The 14,813-nt window shown below is 48.2% G+C and overlaps 1 protein-coding gene across 3 annotated transcripts in view; it reads right to left on the bottom strand.

Moving 5' to 3' along the window:
* Slo (calcium-activated potassium channel slo) overlaps nt 1-14,813 on the bottom strand; it is a 206,247-nt gene that overhangs the window by 35,552 nt on the left and 155,882 nt on the right. For 2 of the 3 annotated variants that reach the window (XM_077682288.1, XM_077682289.1), the window contains 3 exons: nt 13,085-13,144; nt 9,961-10,032; nt 540-566 (listed from right to left, as the gene is read on the bottom strand). In XM_077682288.1, the coding sequence (XP_077538414.1) occupies nt 540-566; nt 9,961-10,032; nt 13,085-13,144 (159 nt within the window). The remainder of the gene's footprint in view (nt 1-539; nt 567-9,960; nt 10,033-13,084; nt 13,145-14,813) is intronic. The other variant, XM_077682290.1, reaches the window with a different exon arrangement.

Genomic DNA, 14,813 nt, shown 5'->3' with positions numbered 1-14,813 from the left:
ATGCACAATTGTTGTTTAGGAACAATCAGTGAATCTTGTTAGTCATGAGAAGCATCGTACTAAGAATCCAAATACGAAGCATGCATTGAGTGTAGTATGCCTAAAAACATGCAAGTCGCGTTACAGTGTCAGAAAGCCTACCGTAGATGGCAACGTTTGTGTTACGCAAATCTGCAATAAAATGCAGCATCGCTTAGAAATTATTTTATCTCGTGAAAACGGCAATTAACCTTGGGCCAATTTTGCCGTATATTTTCTATGACACGCCAACTTTACATTCAGCCTGACACTGTGCTGTTCAGTGTAGACCTCGCCATCTTTGCAGGATTTGCTATACAAATGCCAAAACATGCAGCGCGAAGCCCATAAGGCTCTAGAAACTACTTTTTCTGAATACTCGTTCTACAACAGGTCTAAAAAATGTTTAGCAGAACGTTAACGATAGGGAAGTATTACTGTAATAGAATGGCCTCACGTGCAACAGGGCCAAAGTACGCACTACAGTATGAAATGCTGTGGAAAACAGCGAATGAACATACCCGTGTAGGTAAAGCTTTCTTCTTCAACTAGGTGAGTAAAACAAAACAAAACGTGCAAATCAACAAAAAACAAACAAACGTTTGTCAGGTGATTTCTCAAGCATGAAGCAAATGTAGACTGCGAGATGAGCAGATCAGAGGTGCGTGATGCGCCAGCGGGGGAATTGTGCTCCCGCTTGAGAAAGCGTGCGAGCAGCCTCCCTAATCTGCACATGCTCATGATGCGTGTTAATGTCAAATTGGTCATGCACTCTAGAAGGCAACATGGGCAATTATTTTCGTAGGTTAAACGGAACACCGTGGCTGAAAAGGGATGACAGCGCCATCTGTCTACCTGACTGCGGAGCTGATCTGTTGTGGCGTTAAAAATCAGCGACACATGCACAGCACCAATTAGGCCACTAGCTGTAGGAAGCGTAGGATAAAAATTGTAGCTCCAATGTAACAGTTCCCTTTTACGGCAGAATTTCTTACATTTTTAAGCACCGCTCGCCAAGTATTCAGGTCCTAGAAATGTTTTAGCTCTACCGCACCATCATCACGGTCAGATGTTGAAAGTAGCTCTGCGCAGATTTCGCAACGATACGGAACAGCGCGCTTCGCGACGCATTGCGAGCTGGGATCATGACCTCTTAATACACGCTGTTTCTAAGATAGTGCCGACAGCAAGTTTTTAGTGCCGACAGCAATTTACTCAACAAGTTTTTAGAAGTCCACGGAAAGTAGACAAAATAACAACGACAATGGGTATCAAGAAAAGAATGTCGCAGCCTTTGTGTCGCCTCTTAAACACCCTTGTCCTGGTCGCTCTTTCGTTCTTTTCGCCACAGTGTATTGCCGCGTGTTGACTACTGCCCCAAGAAACAAAGTTGACTGTAAAAGCAGCAAGGGAATAGTCCCGCATTACCATTTTACCAGTAGCTGAAAAGGGCTTCGTTGTTCCTCCTTATTTCACATCAGCAATGATCCACTAATACCCTAAAATGCGATTTGGTAAAAGTTTCTAATACAAAAACCTCGTACTGTGTTCATCTTTTGTGTGACAGAGCTTAGAAAATTTTGCTATAAGACTAAACGCGCAAGTTCTTACACACTATAGTGTAGTGATGGAACGCTTAGTGTGTCTAGGCGTAGTGGAACGTTGGTCTATAGTAATGCCAAAGAGGGAGGGCCCTTGGCACTTTCGCACCGAGGCGATCGTGTGCAAACTAGAACACGTTTTCGACTGCTGTTAATCTGTTTTCCTTATCGCAATCGTTAATCATACGAAGTCTTGGGTGAGAAGCTACGTGGTGGGGTTTACTCTTCCTGTCACGTACGGGGGCACTGGGTAGCAACTGTATTTTTCTTCTTGTACATTTTAATACTCTTTGGCTTTTAGTACTGTTTGGTTAGAAGACGTCTCGGAGTCTATAAGTCCTATAACTCCCATTAAGGCGTGCACGCGTGTAAGTCGGTGTAAAAAAAGACAGGCTAATCCGTGAACGTAAACGCGTATACCAATACCTTATTTCTGTTTCTCTAACCTTTTACCAAATGGCTATTCTTAGTATAGCTGTTGCGACAGTTTTGTTTGGACAAAGGACACATGTGACGCTGCCAAAAGCGGGACAAGTTTAAGTTTACTGCTTAAAAAAAAGACTCAAGAAAGCTCTCTGCACGCAGGATTTCTAGCCCACTGCAATGCAGGGTAAAATGAGGGATTAGAAAAAGCTAATCGGCCGTTTCTTTCTTCTGGGTCTGCGTGTACGGGGCGTCGTCTAATGCGATCTTCCGTGCGATGCTTTCTGATAATACACGCGGGCAAGCTTCCGCTTTGGTGAGCCGCTACACAGGGTTTTCGTGCTGCGGTATGAGCAGATCTGCTGGAACTACCGATTTTTTTCTGCCTACCTCTTGCCTGCCTTTCTTATCAGCTGGGATTAGGTTAGGCCACGTTTTCTCAATGTTTCCTTTTTGTTTTCTGATGTTTTGTATTCCGTTGCAATCTATAATAGCTGTAAAGCTGGCGATTAAAAGGGAGAAACCGGTTATTCGCGACAGCAAATTAGGGCAAGGGCCCAGTTGAAATCAAACGTCCACTGCTATAGCCATGGCTGCTGCCGCTGGGGACTATCGAATTTCTATTGCTAGCTTTATTGCTTAACTGCTGCATTAGCTAGTTGACGAATACCAGCGCGCTTTTTTTAAAGCTAGAAAACTGCAAACCGCCGTCAGGCACGGATTGTAGCCCCAAAACAAGTTTCTGTAAACATTTATGCCCTGGTGGATCCGGTTCTTCTTCTTCTTCTCCTTTTTCTTCTTCTTCTCTTTTTGCTTCGTAAGCGGCACAGGCTAACTGAGCCGGAAAAGGTGGCTGTATCACTGCCCCACAAACGCACCGGGCAACAACGCGCTCGGGGTGCATTAAGCGGCGAAAGGATAAACGCTTACCGGACCGGGACACGAGCTCACAGCTGCTTTTCTTCAACCGGAACAACAGCTCGCCGAGAAAACTATTACCCACCCTGTTCCCATTATTTTAGGGGAGAATTTACAATTAGGTCTAAAGAAGGCTGGCCTAGTCTTCTTTTTAGTGATTAGGGTACCTTAGCCGTTTCGAGGATGCCGAAAATACTCAGCGAAGCCTGCCAGATTTTCAAATATATAACTCGCTTTCACAAAGATTGATGCGCAGAAGAGGGACTGGACGACGTGGATATGCGTCAGCCCAACGACAGTGCCAGCGTCACGCTTTGAGGTCTACGCCATTAATTGGTACCCGCAGCTCCACGTACAATGAATATGATGTTGCTTGGCATGTCGGCTCAACCTGAAGGTTATCTAATGTTAGGCCTAAAGATAGGACGTTAGGCTTAACGTCACGCTTTGAAGTTTAACGTCGTCAACCGCTGGAAAGAGTTATCTAATGTTAGGCCTAAAGATAGGACGTTAGGCTTAACGTCACGCTTTGAAGTTTAACGTCGTCAACCGCTGGAAAGAGTACGTATTGTACCCAACGCTCTTTAGGGTGCGGGTACCTGTTGGCGCCGTAAGACCGTGAAGAGTAACGTTAGGCCTAAGTCTCTGCGCACACAAGACAGTTGCTGCTGTGATGCCCACAGAGTAGCACTCACTCGCAGTGATGTATTGGCCAATGCTTTACAAGCATGAATGTATGCAGCAGCGCGTTGATAAGATGCGACTGCCCGCGGTGCATGCTGATTCATGCACGAATCAATCAATCAATCAATCAATCAATCAATCAATCAATCAATCAATCAATCAATCAATCAATCAATCAATCAATCAATCAATCAATCAATGATTAATTAATCAATCAGTCAGTCAGTCAGTCAATCAGTCAATCAAGCAATAAAAAATCAAACGATTTAAATAAATAAATCACTTAGAGCGCACGCACTAGGAGGATCGACCACAAAAAATTATGCTCGTGCTCTAAATGAGGGGGCTGCGCAGCCCACACCCGCTTCACATGGGCTACTGCTTTGCACCACCCTGGTTGGACCTCCCAGCAGCAGCGCTCTATAATTAGTATCATCGTGTTCGCTAAGTTATCAGCTTCACCCTGATACCCGCCACAAAAGCCTTGGACCATTTCTCACCTCGCCGGACCCACCTAAAGTTTCAAGCGGTGAGCGTCTCTGCTAACCCTAACGTTCCAAAGAACACGGCTCAGCTGTAATCGTGCACGCCTTCGGGCGCACGGCCTGCCTCACTACCCGCGCTGAGTCTGGAAGTCGACATGCAAGAATCACCCCAAGCCCCACCGACATACGACCCGGACAGCGGCCGCACGCTCCCAACCTATGACCCCTGGCGTCAGATCTTACGATCGCGCCACAACCAGCGCATCACTCCTTCCACTACCCACGTGCTAGCTTCCGTCTCTGCTCCACGCAGGGAAATCCAACCGAAACTCCCCATGAACGACTACAAGGTGATAATCCGCCCGAGATCCGGCCTACGCGTCGAAGCCTGGCCGGCGCCACAACTTGCACACAGCCTGCAACAAGCCACCGGCATCCCACCCTCTACGTTCTACGGGCAAGTTATCACCTTCCCGCAACCGCACAGAACCTTATCACGACAAGCACCCCTAGCGAAGTATGCGCCGACGCTCTGCGCAAAATCACCACCCTCCACCTTGGCGACACGACATATGATGTCACAGCGTACCTCAAGAACCCCCCGGGAACTTCTCGCGGAGTAATCCAAGGCATCGACCCTGCAGAACACCTCCTGAGCAACTCCTCGCCATAATTGCGTCCACCGGTCCGCCCATCATTGAAGCCCGGATGATCGGCACCTCGGACACAGCAGCACTCATGTTTGACGGTCCTCACGTACCATTTTACGTCAAAGCGTACGGCACCCTGGTAAGCTGCCGCCCCTACCGGAATACCTATCAATGCTGTGCGAAGTGCGGCGGCCTCGGACAGGAACCCGATGTCTGTCCCAACCCTCAGCCCAACCTGTGCTCCCGGTGCCATACCCCCAACCCAGCTCCTGACCACCCCTGCCAACCTCAGTGCCAGCTGTGCGGACTCCCCCACCTGACGGCAAGTCGAGAATGTCGCCGCAGGCTCAAGCCCCCACCACCGCCCGCGCGCACCCGCCTCCAACGCCAAGCACAAGAAACCCGGCAACCAGCCCTCTCCACACTCCGAAGATCGTCCGGTCCACCCTCCACGCCCTACCAGGTGAGCTGGTCAGCTGTAGCCGCCCACATCCCCCACGATGACCCTTTCCCCCCCTTGCCCACACTTCCAACCACGAAGTTAGCTGCTGAATGTTCCACCCTAGCGACTCTTGCACAAGAAAATGCACAATTAAAAGCATAATTAGCCGAAAACGCCAACCAAATTGCCACCCTCCAGCAACAGCTCTCGGAGCTTAAGACACTTCTCCCACAATCACCCACTACCTTCGTCCCACCCTCACCACCAGCAAATCCACCAATGCCCGACAATTCCGCACTGACACCCATTTTCTCTGCCCTGGATGACCTGAAGCGACTTTTTAAACCAATTTCGTGGCCCTACAGGAAGAAGTCACCTCGCTCCCGGGCCGCATCAAGGTTATAGAAGACCGTAATGCTGAAAAAGTAAAACGCAAAAAGCACCGTCCGCCCAGTTCTACCCCTACACCCCCTCCACTTGACGAAGCGATCGAGGAAGACTCGCACTGTTTATATTGCCTAAATGTACCACCTCCCCGTCCCTTCACATTTGGCATTGGAACTGTCGCTCCTTTCAGCGAAAAAAATCATCCCTCCACCAGCTTATCGCCCCTAACCAACCAGCAGTACTCGCCTTACAAGAAGTAGAATTCACCAATCCCTCTCTCCGAGACTACACCACATTTCAAAATCCCAACTCGCCGCGGACCGCCACGTTCGTGCACAATACCTACCCAGCGCAACATCATCCGCTGAGCACTGCAATTGACTGCATACTAGTAGAACTCTTACCTACCAGCAAGAAGGAACCAAGCGTTTTTATTCTCAACGTCTATTCCCCGCCCTCTGGCAGCCTCCAGGAACTTCCTCTACTCCTCCAGAATGTCATTAAAATAGCTAAGCACCACCGATTAGTAGTCCTCGGCGACTTTAATGCACCGCACACTGCATGGGGTTATTCGCGCAATGCGAAATCAGGAACTACCCTCTGGGATGCAGCACACCGTCACGGCTTTACTCTTTGCTACATTCCCCTCATCCCGACCCGCCTCGGCTCCAGCGTCACCCGGGATACCACCCCGGATCTCACATTTGTTCGCAACGTCTCCCAATGCACATGGCAATGCCTCCCCCATACTCTCGTAAGTGATCACAGCATTGTTCACCTCACCATTTCAGGAATTACCAAGACCCAACTAGGCGCTGCCCGCCTCACAGTTTGGAAAGTATTCCGGGATACTCTAGAAGCTACTCCACCCGCCGATTCGGACCTCGATGAATGGACGGCCACCATTGAACGTGCTCTTCAAAAACACACCAAACGAATCCCGCTCACGACCGAGTACCCCGCTGTAGATCCGCACCTCGATCCCCTTTGGACAGCCAGGCACAGCCTGGTAACACACTGGAAACGTAACAAAACAAACCGGCGCCTCAAGTTACGCATAGCTCACCTCACAAAGCAAGCGGAAGACACAATCCCACAATCCTCACAATCCCACGAGACGGCTCAGGCTCGCACTACATCGTGGCACTTCAACGCACAGTTACACAATTGGCACAACTAGTTAAGCGCATCACCCACCAACGTACTGGTCTCAAAGAAGCTGAAACTGCCCGTCTGGTTCAAGCTTTCCTCATCTGTCGCCTTACATACGGAGTTCCTTACCTGTCCCTCAAAGCAGCAGAGCACAAGAAACTGGACATTTTAATTAGGCAAGCGTACAAAACTGCACTCGGCCTCCTCACTAACACCTCTACTGACTTGTTCTTACGCTTGGGAATACATAATAGTTGGACAGAGCTGTGGGAAGCTCAACGAACTTCGCAATTTCAACGCCTTAAGCTTACGCCCACTGGCTGTAGTACCTTAGCTCGTCTGGGCTATCCGACCCCGACTCAGCCTCACCGCCTGGCACGCCTTCCCCGCCTACTGCGCGCTCACATTAAAGTCGCCCCGCTACCCCAGAACATGCACCCAGGCATCCACGATGGTCGTCGCACCGCCCGCACCAGCTACATCCGCACCCACTACCAGCATCTTCCCGACAAGCTGTACGTGGACGCATCCCCATATCCAAACCGATCAACTTATGCCGTCGCCACTGTGAACAGCCAAAAACGCATTATCGCCACTGCCTCCACGCGGGCCTCAACACAAACTGAAGCTGAAGAGATAGCCATTGCGCTCTCCCTTACTTCCACTCGTCGCGACTACGTGACAGTAATCACGGAATCGCAGGAAGCCTGCCGGCATCTTCAAAAAGGTCTACTTCCTCGCACTGCCCTACACATCATCGAACACTCCACTTACCTCCCCGAGGAGTGCCACATTCTATGGACTCCTGGCCATTGTGGGTTGGCCGGCAATGAAGCGGCGCACGACGCGGCCCGAGAAGTGATACACCGGGCCATTGCCCCCGACCCCCCTCCTCCCACCCTGGATGCCCACCCCCTACTCACCTACAACGACATTCTCACCCATTATAAGCTGTCTCGTCGCACCTTCTCGACACCTCACCCCTCTCTAACAAAGGCTGACGAAATCACTCTCCGCCAACTTCAAACCCGGACCTTCCCTCACAATACACTTTGGCATTTGATCTTCCCCACATCTCACTCACCGCAGTGCAAGTCTTGCCCCGAAAGAGGTACCCTTTACCACATCGTATGGGAATGCTCCCACACACCTGGCCTACCTCCCAATCCCCACCCTTCCTCTTCACAGTGGGCGGCGCAGCTGTCCAGCTCTGAACCCGGCTCCCAGCTTAACCTGGTGGGCCCGGATGGCCAGCCAGAGCCAGGGACTCCTGGACTAAGGAGTTCCCCCACTGGTCTGCCTCCACACACTGAGTCAGATTGGGATTCAATAAAAGTTTATTCCCCCTCCTCCCCGTGCTCTAAATTGTGCGTGCGTACTATGAAGCCTACGAAAGTGTGGTATGCCCACGGAGTAGCACATACCCACGATGGTGTATTGGTCAGCGCTTTATTAGTACGAATGTAGAAGCCGCTTTCGCACGACATTGCATGACTGGCGCAGCCAATTTTGTCCTTTTACTTCATGGCAGTAAACAGCACAAATAACATCAACACCACCGTAATTATAGTTATTTCGTTGACGCGTACAGAGCACAACGACAAAAATGACTGGAGGTTTGGCTGTGCCATCCACGGATTGTCGTTCGAAAGCAGCATACATTCGGGCTCGTAAAGCGCTTGCCAATACACCACCGCGGTTACGTAACACGTTGCTTCAAGCTTCGGAATACGCATAAAGGATTCAGAGTACGCGAACAGATTTATTGTGGTCGACCCGCTCAGTGATTGCGCTCTAAGCAATCGGTTGGTTGAACTTCTTGGCCCCTAAAATGATTGAGTTGATTAGCCGCTATACAAAGCGTTGTCCAATACACCTCTCGGGGTATGTTCCACTGTTTGCGAGTTTGATTCGAGTTGCAGGGGAGGAAGAGGAAAACGTCCATTGGAAGGGAAGGCTCTCGGCCCATGCAGAGGGAGGGATGAAAGGGTGGGAGGGGGTCGTGGTATATATATATATCTGCGCACGTGGGGCTTAAGATGTGGGCGGGAAAGCGCCATCACTATCATTTCCTCTTGTGTCTTTTTTCTTACTATGCTGCAGGCTATAGTTGTTCAACCACCCTAGTTCGGCCTTTGTTTAAGCTTAACGTTTGGCGGGCAGCCTTAACGTTAAGCTTAGCGACACGTCAAGCAACGTCAAACTCAAAAGCATTTCTTGAAAAACTTCACACTGCAACTGCAGTGAGCACTATGTTCATTTACCGCATCTTCGTGACTCCGCTTCTGTAATGCTGTATGGCCTCCTTTGGAGCACCATCCGTCAGCCTTCACGCTTACCAGCAACATCGCCCATGACAGAAATCTTTCGGCGGTTCTTAAGGAAATGCTACATGGCTACAATCCCGTGGCCCGAAGTATTTAGCGCTCCATTGAAACGCACCATTTATTTGCTACCGCGTATTAGACAGAACACTGGGAACTCTGTTGTTGCATATTAATATTCGCATATTACCCCAGGGCATAAGACATAAAAACTTATTTTAACAGCCTTGGGCGTATGTTCGTCAGACAAGGGCTTTTGAAAACGTGTGGAAAACACAAACGCCCAAGCTGTGTGATCAGGCGTGACGAGATGCGCGGCAGCACTTCCCTCGGTGAGTTTTGTCCTGGTTTACGAGAGGCAGCGGTGTGCTAATGCTCGGGTGCTTGAAAAGTTGGCAGAGTGCTTGTCCGGCAAGCTTCTATCCCAGATTCCCGTTTATCAGTGGTGCCTTTGTAGGGCTGTCGCTTCGGTTTGGTTGTGACAGAATTGAGCAACATCTACGAGGTGTTACATTTTCAGACTGCCCTGATCGGCTTTGAACTTCGGTAGATGCTGAAAGGTTGGCCGAAAAAAAATTACATGCCTCCTGGAGAGGCACCGGGCAACTAAAGGCACACAGAGACAGCTAGGGGGCGGCAACAACACGAGATTGTTGACTGTGCAAGTGTGAAGTAGACATACAAAAGCAAACCGAGTCAAGAGAGCCAGTACTGCTCTACCTAAGATAAAACGGTAACAAACAAAACAAACGCCGACGTGCCTGTTTTTTAGCACAGAAGAAAAGAGCACGTCTAAAGGCGAGCGGCGCTTGCATAGGAACACAAAGCAGTCAGCATGCACACTACATCAGTAAAAGTTAGTGAAAGGATGACTACCTCGTAGCTTGACTCTCTTGGGTATTTCGGGTGGTGTGAAAGTGGGGACATTGGAGTTATGCAGACCTTCATCTGTGGATTAGTGAACAAGACAACCACCCCACGTTACTACCGCATGAGTGGCCCAGTCACGTGAAGAGCAACGCCTGCTGGTAGACTGCAGCAGGCGAAGACGGGGCGCATGCATTGTAAGACACCACAGGTACTGTAACACAGGCGAGAGACGGGGAAGAGAAAGGCCACAAACTAACAGAGGCAGCTCACCACCTACTGGTCTCTCAGCGCGAAGGCTGGAGACTCATGCACGTTGCGACACGTTTAGTCAAAACTGCACGCACGGAACAGACAGCGTGTACACCGGCTATTTGCCGGTCTTTTTGTCGGACTCATTTTTAGCTAAGCGTAGTTGTTTTTAAGTTCAGGGGGCTTGAGAGCAGTTTTTGTTGCTTTTAGGACAGATGATCTCGTATGATCGTCGGTAAAGCTAATCCTCACCATTCACAGCCTTCCACGGATGGCGCAGTCGACAAGAGAAGAGGTTATCATCGGGAGGATGTCAGCTAAAACAAGCGAAACGTCGAGCTTAGTGCGACCACTGATGCTCGCTCGATGAAACCATGCGGCGCGAGGTGATATCTTCTTAAACTGCAGGGTAGGTGATGCAGGTGTAGCCGCTCAAGGGAGTAGAGTCAAGCGGGATGGCGCTACATTTTGCACGCGGCTCGAACTACGTTGGGTTTGTCGCGAAGAGTCACTCTCTACGGGAACGTGCACTATGAGAGAAACACGCATGCTTTTCCCGGAGGGGGCTCTAGCGAAAACAACATGGTGAGGAATTATTAGAGTTATGGGGTATTTTCCCGCATCTATGTTTGGGCGCGTGGCAGAGGTACCCTTAATATTGGGTCAAAATGAGCGCCGTGGGACGCGAATGGCATCAATGCGATGCGTTGACAAGAGAAATTCGTTGACAAGAAAGAAACAAGAGAGAAAATGCCAAGTTAGGCATTTTCTCAGAGACCAGCGAAAAGACATCGGGCACCAAGTTTGGTGATGTGACGCAAACGGAGGGAGAGGAAGGCCGGACAAATAAACCCGATTCAGCGTCAGAGGCCACTTGAGGGTCACAGATTTGTTTAATCCTTTTTACCGGTTAACTTCCCTTTTAATGGCAACCTACATAATTAACTTAGCAGCTATACATAATCAAATCCCGCAGAATCTTGGAAAATGCAAATTCTACAGAAATGACGGCCACGGCTTTATACCACGCAACTTGGGTACACAGCGTTAGGGATGCTAACAGCAAGCACCCCTGCTTGAGGCGACAAGGCTGTGTCGGCTAATGCCCGGTCGCGACCGTTGTCGCAACTGTGGCTATATTTTTAAATCGCTACGTCATCTGGCGTTTAAGCCAAGCGGATAACATAAAAGGCCGCTTCTTACGCCTATAGCTTATACAATGGCCGCCTCTTAAGTGATCCGAACATAACATTACACGATGGTTGCAATTTTAGCGTGCACATTTGCAGCTCGTATTCTGCCCCTATGTGTGCTTGAACACAGTGTAAAAACATATTTTGCTTGTTTGGGTCTTTTATGGCCGCCCCGGGTCGTTCATGGCCGCCTCATCTACGGATTGGACGTGTTTATTGACCACGTGCTGAAAGTGTGTGCCAGACATTAAAAGCTGAAAACTGTTGCAGATGCCCATTAAATATGGAGTAGTGATTACCGTGAGAAGTGCTGAGTTTGTGGTATTATCCAATCGGTCATTATATGTAAGTTGGCGGCAGCTTAAAAATCTCAAAATCCTTCCCCTAGCTTACACCAGCCTCCATTTTGTAACACTTCTACATGTACTCCATAACTTTTCTACTACACTGATTCGATTTTCTTACATATCTGCCGAAGTCAATTCCCAGACACCTCACCTGCTGTCAGGGAGTAGTACACAGCTTCAAATAAATGATGAAATCGCCCTTTTTTCTGCCTCTATACTTTCGAAATTATGAGACAGTACGGGGCGCTGGCTGCTTATCGAGATGTGTGGCTCCTTGTGGCAAACGAGGCATGTGGCATAAGCTACGCAGGAACGGTGCTTGGGCAAAGACGAGGTGGTGCCGGGCAGAGCGGCTCACTGGCCGCCATTGGCATAGGCCCCAGTTTTGTATGTCGCATGCTAAATAACTCAGTCTGTGGTGAAATGCCATGGCAGAGCGCACACTTTTAAAAATACGGGCTAAACATTCAAAAGAACACGAAGCGCATGCGTTCAATGGACAGGCAAACAAGTATGCATGCGTACATTGAAGGAGACGGTGCACATGCACAGTGGAGAGGCATGCCACGACGATAGGAAGACATGCATTCGGCAAGCAATAGAGTTACGTCACATTTACACATTGAGACAGAGTTACGAGGACAGCTGCACGCCGCCTGACTGCACTTTGAATCTCGGCATGGAGGCGGGAGGAGGGAAGACCTTACTAGGGGAAGACGTTACTAGGAGATCTTACTATTTGCTTGGCTCCCTTGATTTCCTGCTATTTATAGCTTGGCTAACCCGATCCTCTCAACTGCTTTTTGTTGACGCCCTTTTAAGACATATCTTACAAGAGTAAATGTTTGTTTGCCCAATAGTGATAGCCCGTCCTAAGAATTTTTTTTTGCGTATAGACAATGAGCTACATCTGGGGAGGTTGTGGCAAGCAATTGCTGAGGAAAATAGGGAATTAGGAAACTAATAACTGAGGAGGGATGTGTTATCTTTTTTTTTTCTCAAGCCCGATGCGGAGCATAAGCATTGCCTGATTGGGTGTATATGCATTGCCATTTCTTTTATTGTTTGCTTCCTGCGCGAGGTGTATTGCGAAAGCTCGAACACAGTCAGTTTTTCACTTTATGGAGAGCGGGTTGATAGTACGGAGAACAAAAAAGTAAAGAGAAAAAGGATGCTTCTTCCAACCCCTATAAAGCCGGGACGCCGCCAGATGCCAAGAAAAATGCAGTCAGGCTTCGTTTTTTTCTTTTTTTTTAACAGCTTCCAGTGCCATTTCTGGGCTGGTGGCGGCACGCAACTACAGTCACAACATTTAACAGAAATACTTTGAAGGCAACCTACTTGCTCGACTAACTGCCTGCACTGCCCTGACACCCTTTTTAAACAGACCAACTCCGGCAGCAACACGGGCGTAAGAAAAGCCAGAGAAGTGGGGAAGAGGGAAAAAAAAAGGATCGGCAGTTAGTTGTTGGCTGTGAGGCATCTTGGGAAGGCATGAAATGTCCACCATGAAATGTTTCATTTTACCTGCACTGAAGTGTAACAGTTAAAGTTTTGACTTTCTCGCACATATCTTGTGGTTAGTATAAAAGTGATAACAAAACACCTGCATATATTAAAAAAATCATAAACATATTTCGGCGTATAAACATAGTTAGGTTAGCGGCCAGTTAAGAGAAATGCGTTTAACTCCGTGACTTGGAGAAACGAGCAGTGCCGTGCTCGACGTCCTTTGGAGACGAGAAGTACGAGCTCCGAACGCTGCCCATTAGTCCATCACGAGTCTCGGCACGAAGTCTTGGTAGTTTTAAAAAAAGGACGACTGTTGTGATTGTCAGCAGTGCATAGCTTGGCAGATTAAAGTTGAGATGTGGCATTAGAAATAAAATAGTGCACTGCTGGTGCACAAATCTAAGCATGCTTCTTTTCAGTGAGGAATAAAAAGTCTGCATTAGGTAAAATAAGAACAATCACTTTCAATTAATGCACAACATTCATTACACAAAGTTTTTCACCATTCAAGGCTGTAGACTCAGTGCTTGCTTCCAGGCAAACTATTGAAGCCTAAGGTGATTTTTTTTACTCAAACTTGCTCTTTGCCATAGGAGCGCATGACGTCGATACGACAACTTCCATTGTCTCGGCATTGACGAGCACATTACCGCCCATTGATTGGAGAAGAGGTTAGAAGACGATCGATCATCCTGCACACGACGTTTCGCGATACATTTTCATTTGCTAAGAATTCGCCGCCACCATGTCCGAATTATTAGTAACCCTCTTAATATGTAACTTGCTGAAATACCTCGTTACGATGAAAATCGCAAAAAAAAGTCTTCCTGCACTTTTGTTATTTTCTCTGCTGTGTCGTACTGCTCTATTGCTTTGGGTTACTTGTCAACCTTCACAGCACGTGAAAATTGTTATTTATTTTTCTTCAACATGCACATGTTAGATATATGTCTTAGTTAGATATTAAAGCCCATTTGTGTGAAGTTATTAGCGCTACCTGTTGATCCAATTGTAACTCGTGCAAAACGGCATTCATTCAGCGGGTTATGACGGTTGTATTAAACTACAGCGACGGACCAGCGGCTAAGACGCTCTGGCGTTGAGCATAAGATCATGTGTTTTCCGTTCGCGGCTGGGCTGGATGTTTTTCAGGTGGTCGCGGAGAACAAAATAGGCTGTATTCACGAGATTTTGTGCGCTTTGAAGAATTGCACGCGCTCTGAATGAACTCGTAGCCTTCCAATGGGGCACACCTCCTAACCTTCATGCATAAGCCCCAAATCTTATTTTTAAGAACCTCAGTAAAAAGAAGAAACTATTAAAAATTCTGTCGGTAGTTCGTTTTCCTACCTTAAATTGTGACTTCAAGTAAGCACGCGTTACAAGAGCAAATAATCTGTGGCTAAAATTTTGAATTGTTGATATCTTAACTAACATGTCATATGTTTTAGACATGTAATTTGGTAGGCCATAGATGTTTAGAACTTACGCTAAAGTTAGAGGCCGCAATTCTGTTGCGCCGTTCATAAAACTATACTTGTAAGTTCTGTAAAATTGC

This window comes from Haemaphysalis longicornis, unplaced genomic scaffold (genome assembly GCF_048455015.1).
Source record: "Haemaphysalis longicornis isolate Haplotype H1 unplaced genomic scaffold, Haemaphysalis longicornis Haplotype H1 scaffold_1, whole genome shotgun sequence".
NCBI classification, from domain to species: Eukaryota; Metazoa; Arthropoda; class Arachnida; order Ixodida; family Ixodidae; genus Haemaphysalis; species Haemaphysalis longicornis.
The sequence above is the reverse complement of the archived record's forward strand: the minus strand, read 5'-3'. Positions and strand labels throughout refer to the sequence as shown.